General features: G+C 53.5%; 2 protein-coding genes across 2 annotated transcripts; one reads left to right on the top strand and one right to left on the bottom strand.

Moving 5' to 3' along the window:
• Positions 1-7,651: 7,651 nt before the first annotated feature.
• SOX10 (SRY-box transcription factor 10) lies at positions 7,652-14,540 on the top strand (the record flags this gene model as incomplete). The annotated part of the gene is made up of 3 exons (XM_084290486.1): positions 7,652-8,061; positions 13,159-13,424; positions 13,825-14,540. 3 exons carry the CDS (start codon positions 7,652-7,654, stop codon positions 14,538-14,540), a joined length of 1,392 nt encoding a protein of 463 aa, XP_084146612.1.
• Positions 14,541-19,510: 4,970 nt separating this feature from the next.
• On the bottom strand, positions 19,511-23,932 carry POLR2F (RNA polymerase II, I and III subunit F). The gene is made up of 5 exons (XM_084290368.1): positions 23,889-23,932; positions 23,190-23,259; positions 22,982-23,112; positions 21,258-21,329; positions 19,511-19,693 (listed from the first exon to the last, which is right to left on the bottom strand). The coding sequence occupies exons 1-5, from the start codon at positions 23,906-23,908 to the stop codon at positions 19,603-19,605; spliced, it is 384 nt and encodes a 127-aa protein (XP_084146494.1). The 5' UTR covers positions 23,909-23,932; the 3' UTR covers positions 19,511-19,602.
• Between the last annotated feature and the right edge of the window lie 50 nt (positions 23,933-23,982).

Genomic DNA, 23,982 nt, shown 5'->3' with positions numbered 1-23,982 from the left:
CCCAGGGCTGGAGCCAGCGCCAAACAACCTCTGCTAATAAACAAGAGGAACCAGATAAACCAGGAACACAATAGAGGGATTTGTTGCACTTTAGTGATGGTGGGAACAATGTCAACTCCGTGGCGCAGCTGCATGGACCCCCTCCCATCATCTCCCCCCCCACCGCCTCGCGCCCCCCGCGCACTCACAGCCCAACACTGTGATTTATGAAAGGCCAGAGGTCACTGTGCATTAAAGGGCTCCTTTCTTGCATCATTTATTAACCCCTCTACAACAAGGGGTGCTCATTGTGGTAGTGGTGGTGGTGGGATGGGGATGGGGAGGGGGCGGAGGAGTCCGTCCTGCAGGCACCGTGCATCTCTTGCAGGATGCTGAGATGCAGAGCTAGCGCTTAAAACCATTTTCACACCAACCTGGTGTGCATGGGGAGGAGGAAAAGCTTTGGTGAGAGGCACTTTGGCTGCAAAACGTGGGCCAGCAAAAGCAACTCGTGCATTCCAGCAGGGCTCTGCTCACATTTCATAGGGGTTGCCACCTACCCAGCCTTGCTGGTGAGCTGAGCTCACAGTCAGCCTTGTGGCAGTGCACACACCTAGGGCTGGCCTGAAGGGTTGCCCTGAAGACCCCGTCGGCCATATAGTGGCCCTGCAGAGATAATCCAGGTGCATCTCCATAGCCCTGGGACACCTTGTGCCACCAGGCGTGAACATGCAGGCCACCTGCAATGCAACCGGGCAGAGATGGACCACTCTGAGGTCTCCTTCTCAGGCCAGTAGAGATGTGGCCGAAATCTTTTTTGCTGGTTGCCATCACAGGCAGCATTGTGGTGTCACCACACGGTGCTTTCAAGCCTCCCTGCACGGCCATGGTGCAACGTGGTGAAATACAGATGTGCTCATTTGCTGGCCTGGTCTTTTGTTGCAGAAACTGAGGTGACCACAGTCACTTGGGGAGAGCTGATGTGGTGGCAAAGGGCTCAGCACTGAACTCTGCAGTCCCCCGAGCTACCCCTCATCCCCAGATGCACTTATGGGCTCCTTGGAGACCCTCTCCGTGGGCAAGCTTGCTGGGGAGGACAAATCTGAGCTCTCCTGATGGCCCTGGCAGCTTGGTGGAAGGGAGGTGGTGGCGGTGATGGGTTGGGACATCTTCCCCCACCATGAAACGAATGGGGAACAAGGGACAAAGGGTCTGGAAATGAGCCCCCAGATTAGGAGCTGGCCCTTTGAGAAGGGGGGCGCAGGGCAGAGGGGATGCGGAGGCTGGGGTCCCGAATTCCGGCTGGTAGCTCTGGTTACCAGCACAAGCGCTCCTGCCCTGGCTTTGGTGCCTCGGCCTGGGGCCGTGCTCCCTCGCTCGCTCTCCCTCACATTCCTCCGGGAGCTGATCAGGGCTTGAATGACACCCCAGATGACTCCTTGCTATTAATTCCTGCGAACAGAATGGGCTCCTTGTTCTCCCAGTCCTACTCTCTGGAGGAATTACAGGGGCCAAGGCAGCGGGCTGAAGCCTTCCCGACTTAACCCTTCCCCTGGCTCCCCGGGAGCCTCCCTGCTGCCAGCGGGCTGCTGGAGCTGAAGATCCCCCTGGAGCCACCTTGTTCCCTGCTGAACGAGCCCACCCGAGTCACCCAACACTGCTACGACCCCTTGGGAGGATCCCCTTGTCTCATCATTCAGCCCAAGTGTACACAATTCCTTTCTCCTCCCCTCCAGGCATCCCTCCTTGGCCACGCAGCCCGAGAGCACCTGGCTCCCTGCACCGTATCGCGCTGGATGTTGGAGACTCCCCTTGAGAAAATGCAAAACCTCCTTCCCCCTTCAGTGCTTGCTTTTTTTGAGGTCACTTTTTGGAATCACACCTGGCCTCTCCAGCAGGAGTCGAGGGGGTTAACAGACAGGGAGGCTCTTGCCACCCGTCAAAGCAGGTAGCAGACGGACCTGCCCTGCCTCGCTCCTCTTTGATCTTCCCAGACCCTGCTAAATTGTCCCAGGGACTTTGGGGAGGACTTGTGTGGCATTGGAAGTCCTTCCCGTGTGCCTGGGGGAGCCTTGGGCTGTCCAAGACGATGGGTCGGGAGCTGTCCCGGGGTCTTTGTGGTTGCTCAGAGGTGTTGGTCCCCTCTGCTTTCCAGGAGGGTTCCTGCACCTCCTCTCCAAAGCAGCTGGCACCGTAATCCACCGTAATCCTGATGAGGGGTGATGAAGGCCAGAGCCTGGCTGCGGTTCCCGTGCCCGGCTCCCCATTGCAAGGACACTTACGAATTGAAGGGCTCTGATCATGCCGACAAAGGTGGCTGATCAAATTTGGGGTGGCTTTCACGCTTCTTTGTCCCCTGCAACAGGAGATCAGGGCCGCCGCAGCACCAGGGAGCGTGGGCTTTGGGGCTCCGCTTCTCCTGTTCATGGAAAGTCCTTGAAAATGCCCCAAATGCTGGGAGCCCGCTGATAGCAGATTGGGGAGGATTTCGGAGAGAAAGGCACGAGGAAGCAGAGGAGACGGGGTTGGCCTTGGGTGCCCTGGCAAGCATCAGGCCTGGTCCTGATCTCACACAGCCTCCATAAATCAAGTCCCATGATGTCTCACGAGTGAGGCCATCCGCAGACCCATCGATTTTCTGAGTGTCATGATGAAATGTTGGCCTCTCCCTTTGCTCCTCGCTGCCTTTCCCTTGAGTATCACACTCAGGCGACCTTCAAATAAAAAGAGTAACCGGTTGAAACCTTGCCTTTTTTTTTTTTTTTTTTTCCTGATTCATTCATGCCTTCAACGCCAAAACCTTGCCCTCCCAGGCCTGCACATTGTCCCAGGACTGAGCTACATGGCTTCCCAGCTATTTCATGGTCGTGGTGATAAGACGTGAGAAGGCCCCGTCGCATCTCCACACCAAAGGGGACATGCAGACCTCACCGAGGAGGTCTGATACACTATTTCTGTTTGGGACAGGGGAATTTCCAGCAGGTGCCAAACATCTCCACCACCCTCAGCCTTCCCAGAACTGCCTTGGTCCTCCTCCTTTCTCTTTCTCCCTCCTGGCTGAAGGGATTGAGCAAACCCATCCAGCTCTCCCTTAGGGGCTGAGGTCCCCCATTTCCAGCAGGAGGCCTTCCTCCTTCCTCCTCCTCCTCCCCAGCCATCTCTTCCCCTCCCCTCCAGCCACGGTGGGAGCAGGGAACCTCATGCCGGCGAGGATACAAGGACGCTCATCCCACGTGGGACCCGGGGAGGGACGAGGGCTCAGCCCCAGCACCTCCCCGTGAGCCATGCGGGGTGAAGGGGACCTTCTGCACCCCGTCCCCAGCATGGCCACCCCACACCCAGCGCCAGCCCACTATTGCCTGCCTCCTGAGGGGATAACAGGCTCGAGACCCCCGCAGACCCCCAGCTTTGCCCCGAATCTCCCCGCAGGCCCACCTCGGCGGGACGGGGTGCTGCAGCGGGATGGAGCAGCGCCGCCGTCCCCGCTGCTCCCGGCCCGGGTCTCCTCTCCCGTCTTCGGGTCTGAGGCGAGCCGGGCGCTCTGAAAAAGCTTTTTATGTGCGCGCCCGCGTGTGCGTGCATCACATGATGGCCGTTCACCTGTATCCCCGAACAAAGGCAGCGCACTGTTTGAGGCCCAAACAAGCGGGCAGGCAAAGGGAAGGAGGGGGGTGCCGGGAAAACTGAAGGGGCTGTTGAGAGAGCGGGCGCGCGCGGGGAGAAAATCCTTATCAAACTCCCAATTCATGGGTCTCCCTTTCCCTCAGCACACTGCCGGTATTGTTTGCCCGTTGTGTGTGTGTTTTTTTTCTGGTGTCTGCCCCAGTCCCGTCCCCCCCCCCCCCCAGACCCGGCTCTGACGCTGTTTTGCTCTATGGAAAGGTTTCATGGGGAACCCCTCCCATTTTCCCAGGCGGTCCCGGGACAATACCAGTGCTGTGCCCCCGGGCTGGGCACGGGACAAAAGCTGGCCCTGTCTCGTGGATGGGGAGCTCGCTGGGTTTTTGGGGCATGCAGGGGATTCCTCACCTACCCCTAATTGCAGACGTGGTTTGGGGACACCAAAACTTCCCAATGGGCGTCCTCTGGTCTTTTTTCCCCCCTCCAAGCCCATTTGCCCATTAGAGACACACTCTCCCCTCTTACTCCTCCACTTCCCATGGGTGCAGTGAATGGGGGTCACCTCAGAGGAGGTGGCCTTTGGTGTCCCACCAATGTGGCTCTCCCATTGAAACCCTACTGAGCAAGGTCCCCTGCTCCTGTCTCTTCTCCTGGTCTCTTCTCCTCCCTCTCTTTGTGTCCTCTCACCTCAGCTGAAGAGAAAGCATCACACTTCTCCCTGTTGCCCTACAGGTGTGGTCTTCCACCGCTCGCTCTCCTGTCTCTCCCTCTTCATAGCACGAGGGAAGAGATGAAACACGGATGGAAAAGACTTGGAAAAGGGTGTGTGAGCATGCACCTGCAGGCAGTGTTGCAAGGGAGAGCTGGGAATGGGAAAAAAAAAAAAAAAAGGCTGCACACAGGGAAAGAGAATTCAGAAAGAGGAGGCAGAAGCAAAGGAGACAAAAAGCAACAACTAGAGAAAGGCAGAATGGAGAAAAAAAAAAAAAAAAAACAACCACAAAACAAAACCACCACCAACAACTTTGCCCACCATTTAAACACGTGGAGACACTGAGACTGCAGATTGCAGAAATTGTGTGTCTGGTGTGTGTTCCTTTAAGCCAGGCCCATACGTTTTGGGATGTCCCTGTCGGGGGCCAAGGCACCCACAGCTCTTCCAACAAGGCATGGATAGATCTGGCAGGTGGCAGCAGTCCCTGATGGGGACGGCGAGCAGAGGGACCAACGTTAGTCCACAGCCCTCTGGATTACTGAAGTTCCCTCCTGATTTACTCCTTTTCTTGCCACAGTTGGTAGAAGGGGACTGAGACACTCTTCTCCTCACCCAGACCCTGAGGACATGTAAGAAAACATCAGCCCCGCAGTGCTTACTCTGCTTCCGGTGGGCCAAGGACTTCCACTGGCTTGGGAGCTGGAGGTGTCTCCTGGTGGGAGAACTTGCTCCATACTCTAAGGCACAAGGTTCACCGGTTGCTGCTTTGGTTGAGGAAGCAGGAACTTGTCTTAATTTGCTAGGCTTTCCTTTGGGTTTTCACAGCATCCAAGAAAAAGCCACCCACATTTCTCTCTTCCAAAGGGAAAAAGGCATCTTGTGAGGAGGAGCATCTGAGCGCCTCTTTTTCTGGAGCGGGTGATGATTAAGAAAAAGAAAGAAGGGAGAGCACTTAAGAGGTTGTTACAGGCAGTGCAAGGCCACACAGACACCTTTAAGCACCTCTGCCTGCCACAGGTTTGATGCCGTTGACATGCAGCCATTCCCACTCTTGGTCCCATTCTGCAAAGACTCCTCAGTGGGCTCTAGTGAGGTTTTCCCTGGAACCACCCCATAGTTTCAGAGCTACGTTCATAGGGAAATGGTCCTATGCTGTCAGTGAGGTCTACAAGGGCAGCAGCCAGCCCCACAGCTTTGCTCTGAGTGCATTAGCTCAGGTGCTCAGCACCATCCTTGGGACTGGTCCCTTTATGCTTCATGTGGTACCAGCCAGGGTTTTTGTGGGATCTTTCTAACACAGTCTGTGAAGAACAAAGAGTTGCTACAGGAGCTGGAAACGCTCTGGAAATGCCTTGAGGTTGGTTCCCCGGGTCACAGCCGTGCACCCAGACGTAGCACTGAAGCTCCTTCAGGTTGGGTCTCCAGTGAGGGGCTGGGGCAGGAGCTGGCTCTATCTCACCGCTAGCTCTGGAGGACCTGGGGAGGTCGTCAGATTTTTATGGGTGACCTCTCATGGTTACGGGGTTGGTGCTGCTCTTTGACAGCCTGATGAGAAAGGACCTAATGTCCTTCATTCTCAGGACATTACTGACCTCCTGCAACATCCTGACCCCGGAGTCCTGGGCCAGCTTGTTGCAGCGCACTGGGGTCCCCATCAGACCCCGTGACAGGGATAAGGGATGTCGGGAACGTGGGGGCCACCATGCCCTGCAAGAACAAGGGTGATGCTAGGGGGAAGAAGGGGAGCCCAGCCACATCCCTCCCTGCACCCAGCAACCCCAATCTGCTGGGGGTTTCATTCTCCATCCTTGATCTCCAGCCAAGCAGCCGGCACCGGTGGAAAGTGGGGAAGGCCGAGGTGGGGTGGGGGGCTGCCCACGTCCCCTCCCCAGAGGCCTGGCCGTGTCCTGGCTCTGAGAAACGCTTGGCTCCACCTTCCGCCCTTCCCTCCCCCGGTGCTAAGCAGCAAAGCCAGCGAGAGGCATCCAGCCGGGGTATTAGAAAAAACCAAGCCTCCCTCCAGGAATGGCACTCGCCTGAGCGCCTCCCCGGCAGCGCACCCCGAAGCCGGAGGGAGAGCAGGGGGGCGACTGGGACACCGCAGCCCTCGCAGGATTAGCAACGTAAGTTTTCCTACCTGAGCTCCCTGGCATGCACACACACATTCACTCTTTTTTTTTATTATTATTATTATTATTATTTTTTTATTTTCCCTACTTTCTGCCACTTTTTCAATTTCCCCAGCAAAGCACCGTGCCACCCTCTGCAAGCGGAGCGACAGCAGCCTTTGCTCCCCATTGACTTTTTCAGCTAAACCAGAGGCACGCTCTTCTAAAACTTCTTCTTTTTTTTTTTTTTTTTTTTCCTTCTTTTTATTTCTGGCTGGGAGTGGGGGGGGGGGTTGGATAAGGAGGCCTTTATTTTCAGAGCCTTTCTTTCTCAACGAGGGCAGCGGCTGTGCCGTGGCAGGGACTTTTAGAGGTGACTGCAGGCAGCGAGAGAGGAGGGGTGCGTGGGGCAGGCAGCTCGGCTCCGTGGCTTCTCTCAAAGTTCAACTTCATGTGTGCTTGCATCTGAATATCTGTATGTATGTGGTGCACGTATATCCCCACGGACGTGCGTGGGGATGCGACATGGATATATTTTAAGTCTTTGCTGTGTGAGCAGTGGCCGAGGGATGGGGTGTCCCCACGGAGGCACTTTTCGCTGCCTGCCGGTGCCTTGTGTCCCTGGAGGTGGCCAGGAGATATGAGACGTGTCCCTTTGGTTTATCAACACGCTGCTGGTGCCCCCCTCTTCCTAGGCACTGTGCTGGCGATCCAAGGCATGGCTTCAAAGGAAAGGGGCACCTCCTGGCACAAGTTTTGTGGCTGTTCCCCCGGTTCTGCTCCCCGTGGGGAGCTGTGGCCGGGCAGGAGGCTCCATGCTCCCTCCTCTGGGGTCCCCAGACCCCCTTGTCCCACTGGCCCTTGGCACAGCTGGGCAGCTGCCGTAGGCCCCTCTGCAGACACCAGCTTGGGACGATCGCAAAGATAGGAGCTCCCGATTAATTGGGGCCCCGGCCCATCCCCACCCCCCTTGATCACGGGTTTTGTGGTGTGCATGGCAATTGCTTTGCTTGTGCTTTTATCAAGCGGCCCCTGTCTCGTGGTCAGCTCTTCGGAGAGCGCAGAGTCCCTGTTGGATTTGGTGGTCGCTTTTCCTTTTCTCTCTTTCCCCTCGTTTTTTTGTTTTCTTTTTTTTTCCTTTTTTTTTTTTTTTTCCTTTCTTTCCTTTGTTTTTGTCTTCCTCCCTCCCCTCCCCAGTGAGAAGAAGGACACCGAGAAGGAAGAGACCATGGCCGACGACCAAGACCTTTCAGAGGTGGAGATGAGCCCGGTGGGCTCCGAAGACCACCACTGCCTCTCGCCGGGACCCTCCATGGCATCGGACACCTCTCCTCACCTCGCCGGCTCCGGGAACGGAGAGATGGGCAAGGTCAAGAAGGAACAGCAAGACTCGGAGGCGGACGACGACAAATTCCCCGTGTGCATCCGCGAGGCGGTCAGCCAGGTGCTGAGCGGCTATGACTGGACCCTGGTACCCATGCCCGTTCGGGTCAATGGAAGTAACAAGAGCAAACCCCACGTCAAGAGGCCCATGAACGCCTTCATGGTATGGGCACAGGCTGCCCGGAGGAAATTGGCCGACCAGTACCCGCACCTCCACAACGCCGAGCTCAGTAAGACCTTGGGGAAGCTCTGGAGGTAAGAGCGGGCGTGTGAGCGGGCTGAGGCCCGGAGGTGTCCTGGAGTGGAATATGTAGGCAGGAGGAAGGATGGGGACGGGGTGGGATGGACGGGGTGTCCCCTGAGAAAGATTTTTTCCCCACAGGGAGCCTCCTCCATGGTGGCTGGGGGAACGGGGCAAGAGTGGCTGTTATACCCTATATACATAGGGAAGGATTCCTCAGCAGGGCTCACCTCCACCCCAGATGGAGCCCATGCCTCCCTTTTCCACCTGTTTCCCTCTAACTTTCCCTCTTGTTCCTGACCAGGACGCTCATCCTGGTCCTACCTGACTGTCAGGGGAGACCTTGCCTCCTTGGCTCACCCTCTGTTGGGCAAAGTTTCACACGAACAGAAGCTGAGCTGAGCCCCGTCAGACTTAACTCACTTGTGGCTGCCCTGAGCCTGTTTGATCTCGGGTCCCCACACCAGCAGGGGTTATCTTCTGTGCAGCACCACAGAGCAAGAGGGAAGCAAAGACATGGCTGAGGAGGAAGGGTGAGGGCAGAGAGACAAGGGTTGAGCCACCCACCCGTCCTTCCCGGCTCGGTCCTGGTTTCGGCAGGCCATGCAGGTGCAGCGAGGCCCGTGGTGGGGAGGGGTGGGCAAGGAGAGCCCCTGCTATGAAGGGGTCCCACGCGTGCAAGGCTGGCCATGCCGCTTCATGCCCGTCAGGCCATTCCTCCCAATAACCCCGCTGACTTATCACAAGCACTTTCTGCTGCATGCCCCCTGCACCGACCAACACTTATGATGGCCATCGGCCTCCTGTGAAGAAACCCTTTCATTCCCTCTCCCGTCCTGACAGCATTGCATGGGAGGAAGCCCTCTGCCTCAGACGGGCCACGAGACATTTTTCCAAGCAGAACTGGAACGCGCCCTGTCCAGTAGGTCTCCTCCTGCCTCCAAACCTCCCTGCTCACGAGGGAGAACTGAGCCCTTGAGCACCGGTTGCTCCCTCTGCTGTGTCCCCCCATTTACGCCGACCTGCCAGTGTCTGCTGTAACTCAAGCAAGTGGATTGCTTTGGGAAGCTGAAGGCAGAGGTCTCCTCTGATGCTCTTTCCGCTCCTTCCCGCTTTGTTCCCCGCTGCCTTCATTTTCCTCTGCCCAGCCTCGGGCTCTGCTGCCAGCCTCTGGACTGCAGGCAAAACTATGATGCGCAGCGCTCAGCCCCCTGCCTGCTCTTTTGCCCCCACCCTGGTAGCCCACAGGTTCGCTCTGTCCCCCCCACATTTTGTTGTATCAACTTGGCCATCTCTACCTATTATCACTGTGGTGTCCTCTTCCATTTGTGCCAGTATGAACCGATCTCCTTACGCTTTGCCCCCATTGTTCTGCTTCCCAGCTCCCTCTGGCTCCCCTCGCCCGCATCTCCGCATCCGAATCCACCTTTTTTTTTTTGCTCCCAGAGTGTTATTTCAAGCTATCATTCCCTCGTTGCGAAATACTGCCAGATTTTAGGGCAGTGGCTTCCCTTCAGACACTGCGTTTCCTTTGAAAGCAGAGCAGAGTGGTTAAATCCCTCCACAGCTCCCGTGGGAAGAGTGCACGGAGACGCAGCCCCCGGCCCGTGGTGACATTTGTGCACCCGAGCTGGAGCAGTGGCCGTCAGGTGATGGCTGAGGTTCTGCAGAGGGCCCCGGGTGTTTTGTAGGGCCTTGTGCACGGATCCTTTCTGAGTCTTTGCTGCTAGGGCAGACAGCGGCGGTCAGAGCTGTGCCAGCCCATACGGGACTGTACCACCAGGGTTATGGGTGCAGCAGCATCTGAGCTGGCTAGGACGACATCTAGGTGTCTTTCTGTTAGGGCTGGGGGCAAATAATAGGTCACAAAAAGTCCAAGGGAGGTGGCCTGAAGGTTTCCAGGCTTGCAGCCCTGAGCCAAGCCTTTCAGCCCAGTGTGCAGTAGGATTTTCCTCTCTTTAGGTTCCTGCTGCCCCCAAGGTATTGCAGCTACGTGCCAGTCTAACTGCGGGCAGCCCGGCTGAGCTCTGGCTTAATCTCAATCACTTCACAAATGCAGTTGGCAGGTCCCCTGCAAAGGGACCTGGATGCTTACAGATCATCTACAAAGCGACCGCCCAAACCCAACAGCCGAAATCACTACTTGCTTTGGAAAAGAAGAGTGGCAAAGTGCGTTTCCACATGGGTGGCTGTGAGCTTGCACACGTACGGGCTGCGTTAGCGGTGCAGGGAGCGAGAGCTGGTGAGCACGGAGGCTGCCGGCAGAGCTTTAAGCCAAATATATGCACGGTGATGGGTAGGGACGGCAGAGCCTGGAAAATCTTCCTGAAGGCCGATCCAAGTAGCCGATCCAAGAAAAATCCTAAGATTTTTCTACTAGAAAATCTTAGTGCTGGGGCCCCTGGTTTGTGTCCACTTGGGATGGGAAAGATGTAGGCGAAGAAGCGAAGGCGCTAAAATGGAGGGCGAGGGGAAGGGGAGGAGGAGAAGGGAGGGTTTCCATGCTTGACGAAAGCTCGCCTTGGCTGCTTTCCTTCCCTGGGGTGGGATGAGGAACAGCTCTCAAATGGAGGCCGGCTGCTGAAAATGTCGGCATGACTCTAAGCCAACACGCCAGCCAGCACCGTCTCCGGGGCCGAAAACAAGCGGGACATGAGAAGAAGGGGACAGCGGGGTTGTTCCTGGGGACGAGGAGACCCGATGAAGGGACTTTTTTATGGGGGTGGCAGCTCGCTCGTTTTCTGCACCCCACCTCACCAAGGAAACGCGCCCGGGACAGGGTGATGCCCATGAAATCCAGGGCTGTGGACATCCCCGTTCCCACCACGCCGACTCATCGGGGGCGTTTGGTGCCGGGGTGGGTGGAGAGGGCTGTGGTAAGCCCCACGAGGGCTTTGCTCCATGATCCATAAGTTCTCTGCCTGTGCGAGATTCCTGTGCATTATCGACAGGGGAGCGTTGGGGGGCGGAGGGGGAGGGCAGGAAGCGAGTGAAATCCAAATCCCCCAAATCTCCTGGCCTTTGCCTGCTCGCACCAGTTTCACTTTGCTAAAGCCGATTTGAGCTCTGATCCCAGCGGGAGGGAGGAGGGAGCAGGGAGGCTGGGGAAGAAGACAAAGGCACGGGGAGTGGATGTCCCGCTGGCCTGCTGGTGGCACTGCTAGCGGGCGGCTGTTGAGGGGAGAGGAGAGGCGGTGAGGAGACCAGGCACAGACCAGAGGGCAGGGATTTGACTCCTGCATAGACACAGTTGGATCTGGTTCAGGTCATCCGTGAGGCAGATGAGGAAGGTTGAGCTTCGGCCTTCACTGCTGGCCTCCACTGGAAGTTTTACTGATACATCCAGCAGATCAAAGCTGGCTGTCCGGCATCCAGCCTCTTGCTCCAAGAGGTGCTTCTGTAAAAGGAGACATTTTGTTCCCAACCACAGCAAGTTCCCAACTTCAGCACCATCTATGTTGGCAGTGTAGAGAAGCCCGAGCCCAGCTGCCTTGTAGTGAAGGGCTGTAAGGCTGCAGAGTTTGCCTCCGTTTCTTCACCTCCCATGGAGAAGGGGTGTCCTCAAGGTGTGAGGTTGCCTCCCAACCCTTGATGCCTCCAGAGGTCAGGATGGCCAGACAGGCTGTCCCTTCAGACCTCTTGGGCAGCCTGGAGCAGGGCTGGCTGAAGGATTAGAGCCCTCCAGGACATGTGAGCGTGGTGTACAGGGGCAGGAGGGAGACAGGAAAGCTGGTGCTGGATTCATGGTGGCTCAGTTGCTTTAATCTGCAGGATTAAGGCAGCGGAGGAATGCGGCGTGTGGCTGCGACCTTCTCAGGCAGCCTGGAGTGAACCCAGGTCAGCACTGTAACGTGCTCCAGGCCACGCCACACACCTTCTGGCTGATGGGCAGGGGGGTGCACAGGGAGCACTGAGAAACTTCAGTTTCTCAGGCCTTTTCTTCTTCCACAGTGCCTACAGTTTAGCAGAATCACTTGCCTTTTAGCACTGAGGGCTTTGGGGTGCCTGAGGTACAAGTCACAGGAAAAGACTGACCCCTTCTGAGAGCACTGGTTTCTGCTTGGAAGCAGGTTGACCCTAAGTCACAAGGATATTTGAGGGAAAAAAAATAAAAAAATAAAATTAAACTGAAGCAATTCCAATTGAAGCTGCTAAAGCCCTGAGCAACCAGATCGTTCTCATCTTCAAGCTTTCCGAGCTGCCCTGCCTGCACATTTTACAATTTTCTTGGAGATCCTATCTTAACCAGAGCAGCTCATGATCTGGCAGGAATACAGAGAAGGAGCTTACATTTCTACAGCCTTTAATCTAGAGACCAAAGCTCATCGATTTGTACACGGTCTAGCAATGTAGAAGCTATTTTTTTTTTACAACTACGAGGCTACATTCAAGAAGGGTTGGGCATTTGTGTTTCAACCTTTTGCATTATCCCCATCTACAGTGAGCAGGAGCTCCAGGAGGAGCAGGATACACCATTTTCCTCCTAATTTTTTTAGGATATTGCAAGAGGCTTAAAGGCCCAGCAAGCTCCAGGCAGTAGCTTGGGTGGAGACAACACCAATTACTACCATTTATGTTCAGTAGAGTCTCAAACTCAGGGCAGAGCCCACAAAAAGGCTTAAATTGGAATAAAATCAGTCTGGGGAGGAGCAAGAGATGTGGAAGGCAGCAGTATGGGTAGTAAGGGTGTGCCATACTGCCATCGTTTGATGGCAGCTTCCCTTAATTTGCCCTAAATCTTTGAAAGCAGCTTTTCCGGCCTTATTTTTCACAGCTGGGAAAGGCTGTGTTTTCCTTTGGGGGTGAAACTAAGATGCAAGTGAGGCTGTTGAAGTTCCTGAGATGTATAATGTGGCTGGGGAAGGGGCACCCAGCGCTGGCACTGACCATGACAGTGAGTTTTAATGCTGACAATAAACGATGAGGAGGAAAATATTGCTGTCTCCATTGAATCACTCCCAGCTCTCCCTGTTATGCTGGGAAATACCCTAAAACAGGGCAACGCCCCGATTTATATGCTTTGTCCCGTAACTGTGTGTATTGGGATTTTTTTTTTTCTCACACACCTGCCCCTCTCCTTCCCCTCTTCTTTACCACCCTGGTCCCCGCAGGCTGCTGAACGAGAGCGACAAGCGCCCCTTTATCGAAGAGGCAGAGCGGCTGAGGATGCAGCACAAGAAAGACCACCCTGACTACAAGTACCAGCCCCGCCGGCGGAAAAACGGCAAGGCCACGCAGGGCGAGGGCGAAGGCCAGGTAGAGGCAGAGGCTGGCGGGGCTGCCGCGATCCAGGCCCACTACAAGAACGCCCACCTGGACCACAGGCACCCCGGGGAAGGGTCGCCCATGTCCGACGGGCACCCAGAACACTCCTCAGGTGAGTCAAGGGTCTTTGTGAACCCGCTGGCAGGTTATGGCCAACGGGGAGGCTCAGGAAAACAAGCCATCGCTGTAAAAGCCGTAGTGGTGTGGCTCACACCTTGCTCACGACCCAGCAGACTGCTGGAGTCACTGGTATAGGGCCATGCCTGAGTTTCATGGCACTTACATTCCTCTTCTCCGGTGGGGTATCATTTTACCCTTCCTTGTTTTTGGCAAGATGATATAAAAATATTTGTTCTTGGCTGGCCATTCAGTGGCTCCCCCTCCACCGAAGTCTCAGTGCAGTTGCTGGCATACTGGGAGGAGCGGAGCTGGCCCGTGGAGCTGCCCAGGTTGAAAGCAGTAACTCACCTTCTCCCCTCTCTTTCCTCCTCAAAATGTTTTTCACCTTGCAGGTCAGAGCCACGGCCCCCCCACGCCTCCCACCACCCCCAAGACCGAGCTGCAGGCAGGCAAAGCCGACTCCAAGCGGGAAGGGCGCTCCCTGGGGGAAGGGGGAAAGCCCCACATCGACTTCGGCAACGTGGACATCGGCGAGATCAGCCACGAGGTGATGTCCAACATGGAGACCTTTGACGTCAACGAGTTCGACCAGTACCTGCCGCCCAACGGACACGCCGGCCACCCAGGCCATGTCGGGGGCTACGCGGCAGCCGCGGCCGCCGGCTACGGCCTCGGGAGCGCCCTGGCTGCAGCCAGCGGACACTCGGCCTGGATCTCCAAGCAGCACGGGGTCTCCTTGTCCGCCGCCACGTCACCGGTGGTGGACTCCAAGGCCCAGGTGAAAACGGAGGGGTCCGCCCCCGGAGGTCATTACACCGACCAGCCCTCCACCTCCCAGATAGCTTACACGTCCCTGAGTCTGCCCCACTACGGTTCGGCCTTTCCCTCCATCTCCAGGCCCCAGTTTGACTACCCTGACCACCAGCCCTCGGGACCCTACTACAGCCACTCCAGCCAAGCCTCTGGCCTCTACTCTGCCTTCTCCTACATGGGACCTTCCCAACGTCCCCTTTACACCGCCATCTCTGACCCCGCACCCTCCGTGCCACAGTCCCATAGCCCCACACATTGGGAACAGCCCGTCTATACGACTCTCTCCAGACCGTAGGGAATGGGGAACGGTGACCGAAGCAGCGACGGAAAGGCTCCGAAGAATCAGCACAGGCAGAAGAGCCTCCGAACTCCGAGGTCACTCAGTGCCACCATCCAGCCACCAAAACCCACTGAGTATCTGGAAGTGCCTTTCTTGACCCCGGCTATCGCTGGCTCACCCGCCTCGAGGAAGGTTTTTCGCCCTTTCGCCCTTTACCGATTCCACGCAGGCCATGCCACTGGCTTGCAACACCTTATTGGCCTTCTAGATGAGGAGGATTCAAGACATGGAGTGACTGGTCCGTGGTGGGCTTCGTTTTGTGCACCCTGGACTTAAGAGAAGAGAGACTGTCCTTTCCTTCCCCTCCCCAGACTCCTCCAGTGAGTTAGCAAGCGTTTCCAAAAGACCACACCGGCCAACTCTTTGTCACCTGCTGTGGGGTGAAGGGTGGCTGCTCAGCCGTGGTGAACATGTTGTGGGAGGAGGAGCGGGGAGGACGGCACAGCCGGCTTCCTTGCGATCAGCATTGTGCAGCAGTCCTGCCTAAGATTCACACATGCATGAATCTCGATCCCCGTTTGAAGACCAACTTACGCTTGCTTCCCCGCTGATTTCCACGACTGCGCCCTAGCTTTTCTCCCCGCCTCTTCTCTCCGTCCTGCCTCTGTTTAATCCCACGCTCCTTCCTGCATGGATTATTTTATTTTTTTTTGTAAGGCTTGACTGAACAATGCGTTGGACTCAGGAACTGCATTGTCACTCTTAGCCTTTCTCATATCATAGCCTGTGTGCGCGCGTGTGTTTGTGTATGGGGATGCAGGAGAGGTGGGGCAGGACCTGTGGATCATTAAGGTGCTGTGAGTGAATCCTCCTGTCTTACAATTACTTTATATCGTTCACTTGTGTCTGGTATTCCTGGCATCTCAGTCCTTTCTAATCTCTTCAGTATCCTCAACAACCTCTGAGCAAACCTAGTCCTTGCTCTTCCAGTGCCTGCCCGAAAGTGGAGGCACCAAGAAAGCTACTGTGCACTTGCCAACACCCAGAGGCAATTGCAATACTCACTTTGAACCCCTGCTCCGAACTCAGGCTGATGGGGTGTGCATCCCTGCTCGTTTGTTCATCACATATTGCAATCCATCAACGCCTCCCTCCTACCTTCACCGAGGATGGAAAGATGAACCTGTGGCTCTAAGTGAGGTAGATACGCACCCAGTTTTGGATGACTATAAAGAAAACAAGCCTGGTTAGGTGCAGAAGAACTCATTTTTGCCTCTGGGCTTCGAACTGGAAGCAAGCAACTCTTGCAGTCTGATCAACCCTCTTTTTTTCAGCCCAACGCCTGAGGACAGTCTGCTGACTTCTCCTTTGACACCTTCAGGACTGGGGTGGTTTGCCATGCCAGGGAGTGAAGTGGCACAGAAGTTGCTGCAGGAAAAAAAAAAAAATGACTCCTGGCAATTGATCACAGAGAAGGGACCTTCCAATGGGTAATCCAGTCTAGAAAGAGAAAATACTTTGACCAAACATGGACTGTGATCCGTGCCGCTGTTTCCCTCTGCTGTTATGACTGTCAGATGCCCTTCCTGCCTCCCTTAGCTATGGATGACTTCTCCTTGTGGTGTCTGAAAAGATCATGTAGAATGTTTGCTCCCTGTACGCATGTAACCTGTTCAAGCCCTGTCCCCTTATTTATGCAAGTAGCACCTTCCTCCCCCAGCTCCCTTCCCCCAGTCTCTACGCTGTCCTAGCACCATTAACTCTGCATTAAACATACGGAATAATAAACTTAAAAGTTTCATTTTCATGTCTCTGGAGTTTTTTGACCTCTTTCATGAAAATCTCTTTTTTTTTCCTCCATCAGTAAGTCTGTCGTGTGTCACTACAACACCGCACGGATCCCGTGCACAGCTTTCCTCTGCCTGTCACTGAGAGGACACCGTCAGAACTCCAGCTGGCTTACTGCACTCCTTCATGGAGATGAAACTTTTCTGTTCCTAACCCAGCTCCAACCATTTCCAGAGTGAGAGATGCAGTAATGCTGAATTCTGTTCCTGTGCCATTAAGAAGCGCACTATTTTGTGTATTTCACCCAAGAGTTTCTTAGCATCATTATTAATTCTCTCCAGAATAGGCATGTGAGGTTTCTCCTCCATTCCTCATCTCCACGTGGCCGTTATGTACCTTCATAAAAAACTTCCCCTCTTACATAAACTTGTGGATTTTGGAAGTGTTTTGGAACAACCAATAGTTTGTAGAAACTCAACGAACTCAGCCTCTTGCCTTCCACAAGTAAGAATTTAAATACACTCACACACACACACAATATATATTCAAGAATAGAAGTACGTACCTCAGCTGTTGAAGAGGACATCCTGGGTGTAGTCAGGTCCTAGGAGACTACCTGAAGATGTTCGGAAAGAAAATGTACAGCAGATATTGGTCTGCTTAAGAACTTGTCTCAAGGTCAATGGGATCAAGGTAGGGTTTCAATTGACACAGAGACTTCACAACAATTAAAAATGGATTCCAAAGGCTTCAAAGCAAAGACACGTGATCTATCCTGTGATTTTGTGTTCACTAGACACTTAATGGGTGAGTAAAATAAGCAGGAGGTCTACGAACTCCTATTTAAATGATAGTTTAAATAGGAGTTCCTATATTTAAAGCTTTTTAAAACTCGTGGCACTATTTGGATGAAGTCCTATATAGGGCCAAGAGCATCAGCAGCAGAACAGCTTAATGACATGTAATGTCAGTGATGTCAAGCTAAACAGTTCTGTGCAAAGTAAGTCTGTGACCACTCAGTGAGTTGGAGGAGACGTCTCTACCCCAAACTAAAGGCTGTGGGGAGAGTCCAGAAGGGAACTAGAGCATTGCCGAGCAGGTCAGGAGCGTGTAGGGGATGAGGAGAGCCATGGCAGAGTTAGGGATAGGACAGCTAATCCCAGGGGTGGAGAAGGGCCATGGTGTGGATGAACAGAAGACTGGGAAGAGAAAGTCCTTGACCATACACAAGTAGCCTTCTCTGGCTCCTCAAAAAGCAAACTAAGAAAGCGATTGGGTTCCACATCAACCATCCTCCAGTGGAAGGGGATGCCTCCTCTCGTCTAGGAGTGTCCCCACAGCGAAGCCATGACTGAGAAGAGAGACATGACACTGGTAACAGAGGGGTTAAACACTCCTCCCGCAGCCTAGCAGGAGCTGGCCCAGCATCCTTCCCTATCCCTTTAATCGTATCTGATACAGATGCGAGGCTGGGGAGGGGAGGCGGGCAGGGAACAAAGAAGCCATTTAAAAAAAAAAAAAAAAAAAAAAAAGGGACAAGAAAACGACCCCCGCGCTCCATGGCGGACGCCAGAGTGATTGCACAAAGGCACCATTTCAGGGCTGAAATTTCACCGCACCAACGTGATTAAAGGATTCCATGCAGGGTGGGGGGAGAAGGCTGAAGGCCACAGCGCTGTGGATTAACCTTTTCTTGGTAAGGATGGCCAGGAGCAGGAAGCGCTTGCGTTCTTCGGGGTCAACCCCCTTCCCACACCTGCAAGCATCTCCACGTTCCCCGTGACCCGTCATTTTGCTCAGGGACCCCGTTCGGCCCTTGCTTTCTCGCCTCCAAAAGCAGCCCCTCCTGCACACACTGACCGACAAAGGAAGGATGGATGGGTGGGTGCTTCTACAGGGACCAGTAGGAGAATGACAAACACGGCTGGTTATAGGAGCTGGGTCCCCAGGCAGGTGGATGTGAACTCCCTCTGGGATGTGGGTGTTTGTCTGCAGGCACCGACCACACGTACAGCATGAAGAATGCCTGCTTTAAACGTGAGCATGAGCTTTAACATGAGCTGGCTGGAAAAAGCCTTCCTGGACCAGTGTAAAGGAAAAAAAAATCAACATAAAGCAGAAGCAACAGGTGCACCTTACCTTGTCTTCTCTTAAAAAAAAAAATAAAAATAAGGCAAAAATTCCAAGGGCACTTTTTAGTAAGATCACCTGCTATGGAGGACTCAGTGTATTCTGCCTTCCTCAAGCAAAGCAAGAGCAGAGAGAAGATTAAGAAATGAAAACCAGGTATTCGCTGGCTGGAAGCCCTTGCAGATTTTAACACATCCACCCAGCCCTTTTTGATCTGAGCAGGGAGCTATATTATATGGTTTTTCTCCTCCTGGCACGTCAGAGGCGAGATGGGGTTTACCTTCAGAGGGCAAATGACTGATCTGTCATCACGCTGCAGATTACCAAAGGAACTCCTTATTTAACCACTGTCGTGCCAATGCTCGACGCGCTGGGCTTCACGCAGCTGAGGTGGCTTTGGGAGAGCACCCACGGCGCATCAGAGAGGAGCTGAATGAGGAGAGAGTGCAGAACCCAAACCTACCCGGCCGAGCTGGTGGGACCGCGGCTGGCGACCGCGCTTCCGGCTGGGGCAGTGCCACTGAAAGGGGATCCCCAGCACTGATAAGCAGCAGGAGCAGGGAAACAATAGGTGATTTGATGAGAGCTGCTCTACGATACTCCTGAGAAGCTCCACGGCCAGCTCTGGCCAGAGAGGAAATTGGGGGTTTCCACAGCAACCTGCTCAGGGGACAAAGGCCTGACTGTCTGGGGGGAAGCAGTGGAGGTGTCTCACACCCGTGTTTTAAGAAGGGGTAGTGGCGGAGGGCTGGAGTCTTTCTGAAGCCAAAGTACCTGCAAGACCTTTTCTGTCCAACAGTGGTTCAGCTGGCTGTTGGTCCTAGAACTGGAGAGGAGGGGCAGGTGGAGGCAGCTACTGCAGTCTTTAGCCTAGCTAAAAGGTGGAAATAAAAGAAAAACTTGGCACTTTGCTCCCTAATCTCAGTAAAACCCACACAGACCGACACAGAATTAAAGAATAACCAAGCTGATGTACAGAAATAAGGAAGGGTTCAAAAGAAATCCTGGGCATGTAGGGCAGAGATGGGAAAAACAGGTCGGGGAGAGGAAAAAAAAATACGTTCAGCTTAAAATGGGAAGGCTTATAATTTATTTACACAAATATAAACAAAAATAGAAACATCTGTTGGAGAAGGAAAGAATCAAAAGCGACGGCTGATCAGTCTGTGATAATTAACTCATCCACGCCCCAGTCTTCATAGCTCCCATCAGGTAGGTAACGACGTATGATTATGGGGATCTTGCGTGCTCTGGAGGAAGGACAGAGAGGTGAAAAGAAATGCCACGGCCTTCCCTATAGCATTTCAGCAGGCAATGGGAATTGAGGAATGCTGCCTTGCTAGCTTCAGGTTTAAGTGGGAGATCTGTATGGCACCAGAGATTTGGCATTACACAGTAGAGGGAAGTACCAACAACATTTTCTTTTGTAGGTGCAAAGCACTGAGCAAAGTAAGTCTCTCAACTTAGACCTCCAGAAGGAAAACCCAGTGAAGATTTTTTTCCCCTTACAAGACACTACAGAAGTGCCAGAATTCTGAGAACCTTCATTTAAACCTGACATCTATGGAGTGTTTTGCATGTCTGGGGGTATGAGGTACATTTTAAAGAAGGATATGTGAAATATTACAGACCGTTCAGCCACCAAAACCTGGTAAAGCTGGGATAGAACACAGCGTCTGCTAGCAGCAGCTCCAATTAGAAAGCGAGAAAGTGCTGAGCAGAATTTAACTTAGTGGAAGCAGATTTAAATCTGCAGAATGTAATTAGACAGTCTGGAATCTAACCAGGGCATCAGGTTTACGACCATATCAGACGTGAAAAGTAATACAACGTCTTTAATGACCACATTCAGGGCTTCTGTTTTTCTGGTGCCAAAGCAGCTCCCTCATGCCAAGAATCACAATTTAATTTTGGCACAGCACAGGATGCCACTGTGTGTCACACTCCGGCTGCTTTCTAGAGCTCACACTCAGACAGCGACCAGAAGCCATTTAGGATCTTGGAGATCTGATAGGAGCATGACCCACGGAGGTTTTAGCAATGATAAAAGGAGCTGCTGTAATAGAGATACGAAGTCTGCAAGAGCAACTGCAATGCACTGAGAAATTTGGGGAGCAGAGGGACAACTCAACTCAAGCATAGGGACTTCATTAGTAAGGGGGTCTGGCTGCTCTGCCTGCAAGAAGCCTGCCCATGACATATTAGCTCGCTGACCACGTCAGCAAGCTGTGGGCCAGAACACTCTGCTGTGGGAAGGTGGGCCTGTCAGCAGCCATCCAGAAGCTGATTTTGCTAGTCAGAAAGGATTTATTTAATCTCTCTGTAAGCTAGGGCTGTGCCTCCTGCAAGCGCAATAAGCCAATTTTAGAAGGATGCAGGAAAAACAGACATTCTTACCAGGGCTTTTACTTTACCAACCTGACCCTTATTTTAATTTTTGCCAGCACTCCCTTTGAACACAGGTCTGTTCAGAAGGCTCCTTCGCAGCAATCCCTTTCAGGGAATTAAACTGGTTCCACAAAGATGAGGACCTTGTGTTCTCATCACAGAAATAAGAGACACTTGGACTCCCAGGTAAAAGAGATCAGAGCACTGCTAATCATCAGCACTATGCAAGAGCTCCCATGATGGAAAAGCAGCTGTGGAGAAGTCCCAAGGAGCAGAAAAGGAAGGCAACTGAGATACTCACTGCTACTGAGGGAACAAAATGTCCTGGAATGAGCTGCATGGAATAAGCTGCTAAATGCTGGGATGAAGAGGGGAGTGCTTGCTTTATGGAAATCAATACGCTCACTGCCAAAGGCCGGGACTTACTTGAGCTCTTTCATGGCAATCAGCAAGGGGTCTGTCTCTCCTTCCAATTCCACCATCACAGGGGCACACATCCTGGAACAAAACATCAACAGCCATTTGAGAGAACACGAAGAAAAAATTTTCCCCAGGGGACTGTCGACCGAGTTTTTGCTTGAATGTTCTTCTGGCCCTGCCAGTGAGCAGGCTGGGGGTGCACACGGAGCTGGGAGGGGACAGGACAGCTGACCCAGCCTGGCCAAAGGGATATTCCATAACGCATGGCATCGTGCTGAATTAACAGGTGGTGGGTGGCCAGGAGGCAGGGGGAACGCTGCTCAGGGACGGGATGGCGAGCAATTGCATCATGCATCACTTGCTTTATGTATTCTGTTATTATCATCATCATCATCATTATTTCTCTTCCTTTTCTGTCCTATTAAACTGTCTTTATCTCAACCCATTAGATATTTTACTTTTTTTTCCCCCCCCTCCCAAATCTCTCCCCCATCCCACTGGTCGGGGGAGAAGGGAAGTGAGCAAATGGCTGTGTGGTGCTTAGCTGCCTGCCAGGTTGAACCACAACAGAGGAACAGAATATCAAAACTGATTTAAAATTGATCTAACAAAGAGGGTGGAAACACTGGCATCCCCCATGTTCTCACTTGCTCCCATTCTCCAGACTCCCTTTAGGAGAAAATGAGAGGCTGGATTTACGACGCAGTCTATCTCTAGGGAAAAAAAAATGCATTTTGCAGAGGGTTGTAAAAGTAGAGCAAGCACTGCTGATGATTGTCTCTCTGGTGGCAACAGCAACAGGAGTTCATGTTATGTGCGGGTAAGGCCACTGGGGGGCTGCTGCTGGCCTAGAGTCAGCTCCGAGAGCAGAAGTATGCAGCTGAAGGAGAACCAGGCGCCAGAGTGCTTTGGATTGCAGGTCTGGCACACACCCACCCCATCTCACCCATTTTTCTGGTCTTCGACCAGTTGAAAGAATGCACACAAAATAGCCTCCTGGAGTGATAACCGGGCAAAGAACAGCTCAGCAAAGTGACGATTAAGGAAAGTTCATTTAGAAGCTTGTAAATGGTGAGGAGATGTGGAGAAGTGCTATTTTTGAAGGTGAATGTAGCTAAGATGAAATTCAGAGATGCCCTTTCAGACAAATTTTAAGACAGTTTGATAGTGTCGCTTGTAGGTAAGTTTTTCAAAAAGCACAAAACTTTTCGACATGTATTATTAAAACAGATCTGGACAGGTAAATGGAAGAGACTGAGAGCAGCCAGCCTTAATTGCACTCAAAATAGGACTCAAGTGGCATTATCTATCATAAATGACGCCACGCTATTCCAAACACTTAACAAACTTGTAGTTTGTCACAAGTGCACTCAGAGATTTCAGGATGGCTATACCATTCCTAATTCTTACAACCATGTGGTAATAAACGAAGATGTTGTAGAGCATCTCTCCCTAAAACTGTAGCTTTTGCCAACCGGTCCTGAATTTTCCAGCCCCTCCTGGCTGCCTTAGCAAAGGCAGAAGGCAGGATCAGCATGTCACATTCCCCATTTTTTTTGCCTGTGACATCTGTTAGAGATGTAAGGGCTTATGGTGTTGCTTTTCAGTGCTGATTGTGATGATGATACACAAGTTCAGGACAGGAATAAGCAGCTTTAACAGGGCTGGGAGACATTAGGAGATGACAACCTCACTGTAGGGATGATTGGGATATAGAGAGGAATACTCACGCTATCTGGAGGGCGCGTGTGCCCAGGACTCTGGCCCGCTCGTACTTGGTCATGTAGGGGGTGGTGATCCGCTTCTGGTTAGCCGCCTGCCGCTCTCCCGAGGGGAGGATCTCCACGTTCTCCTGTCCCTCCTGGGGAAACCAGCACAACGTTATGGCTCAGCTGCACCTCAGGCCCGAGCGGCGGGCGAGCCGGCGGGGGCACCCACCTCCTCCGCGTTCTCCAGGTCCTCCAGGCCCTCATCCTCCTCCACATCATCGAAATCATCCCCGTCGAAGCTGAGGGGCAGAGGGAAGGGCATGTCAGGCAACGCGCTTGGCTGCTGGCACCCAGTCCGGATCCTGATCCCGATCCTAATCTGGATCCTGATCCTGATTCTAATCTTGATCCCAGTCCTGATCCAGATCCTCATCCCAATCCCAATCCTGATGCCGACCTCGATCCTGATCCTAATCCCAATCCTGATCCTGATCCTGATCTTGATCCTGATCTCAATCCCAATCTAGATCCTCATCCCAATCCCGACCCTGATCCTGATCCCAATCCTGACCCCAATCCCGATCCCGATCTCGATCCTGATCCCAGTCCCAATCCTAACCCCAAACCCGACTCCGACCCCGATCCCAATCCTGATCCCGATCCTGATCCTGATCCCGATCCTGATCCCAATCCCGACCCTGATCCTAATCCCAATCCCGACCCCGACCCTGATCCCAACCCCGACCCCGACCCCAATCCCAATCCTGATCCCGACCCCAACCCCGATCCCAATCCTGATCCTGATCCCACTCCCGACCCCGATCCTGATCCCGATCCTAATCCCAATCCCGATCCTGATCCCAATCCTGATCCCAATCCCGATCGCTCCCCGTCCCCCAGCCCACCCCCTGCTCCCTCTCTCTCTCACTTGTCCTCGTTGTCAGACATCTTGTCTCCTTCCTCCCCGGCCTCCCCCTGTCGCTCCCCGTGACGCGCTAGCGGGCGCCCTGCGCCATGGCGCC

The sequence above is a fragment of the Netta rufina genome (assembly GCF_964035555.1).
Source record: "Netta rufina genome assembly, chromosome: 1".
In the NCBI taxonomy this organism is placed as follows: Eukaryota; Metazoa; Chordata; class Aves; order Anseriformes; family Anatidae; genus Netta; species Netta rufina.
The sequence above is the reverse complement of the archived record's forward strand: the minus strand, read 5'-3'. Positions and strand labels throughout refer to the sequence as shown.

Excerpts from the sequence above, each read along its gene's own strand:
- POLR2F (XM_084290368.1), bottom strand. The coding sequence starts at position 23,908 with ATGTCTGACAACGAGGACAA. Across the intron at positions 23,260-23,888 it reads ATGTCTGACAACGAGGACAA|CTTCGACGGGGATGATTTCG; the intron begins GTGAGAGAGAGA and ends TCTGCCCCTCAG. Across the intron at positions 19,694-21,257 it reads ATTGCCATGAAAGAGCTCAA|AGCACGCAAGATCCCCATAA; the intron begins GTAAGTCCCGGC and ends TCCTTCCTCCAG.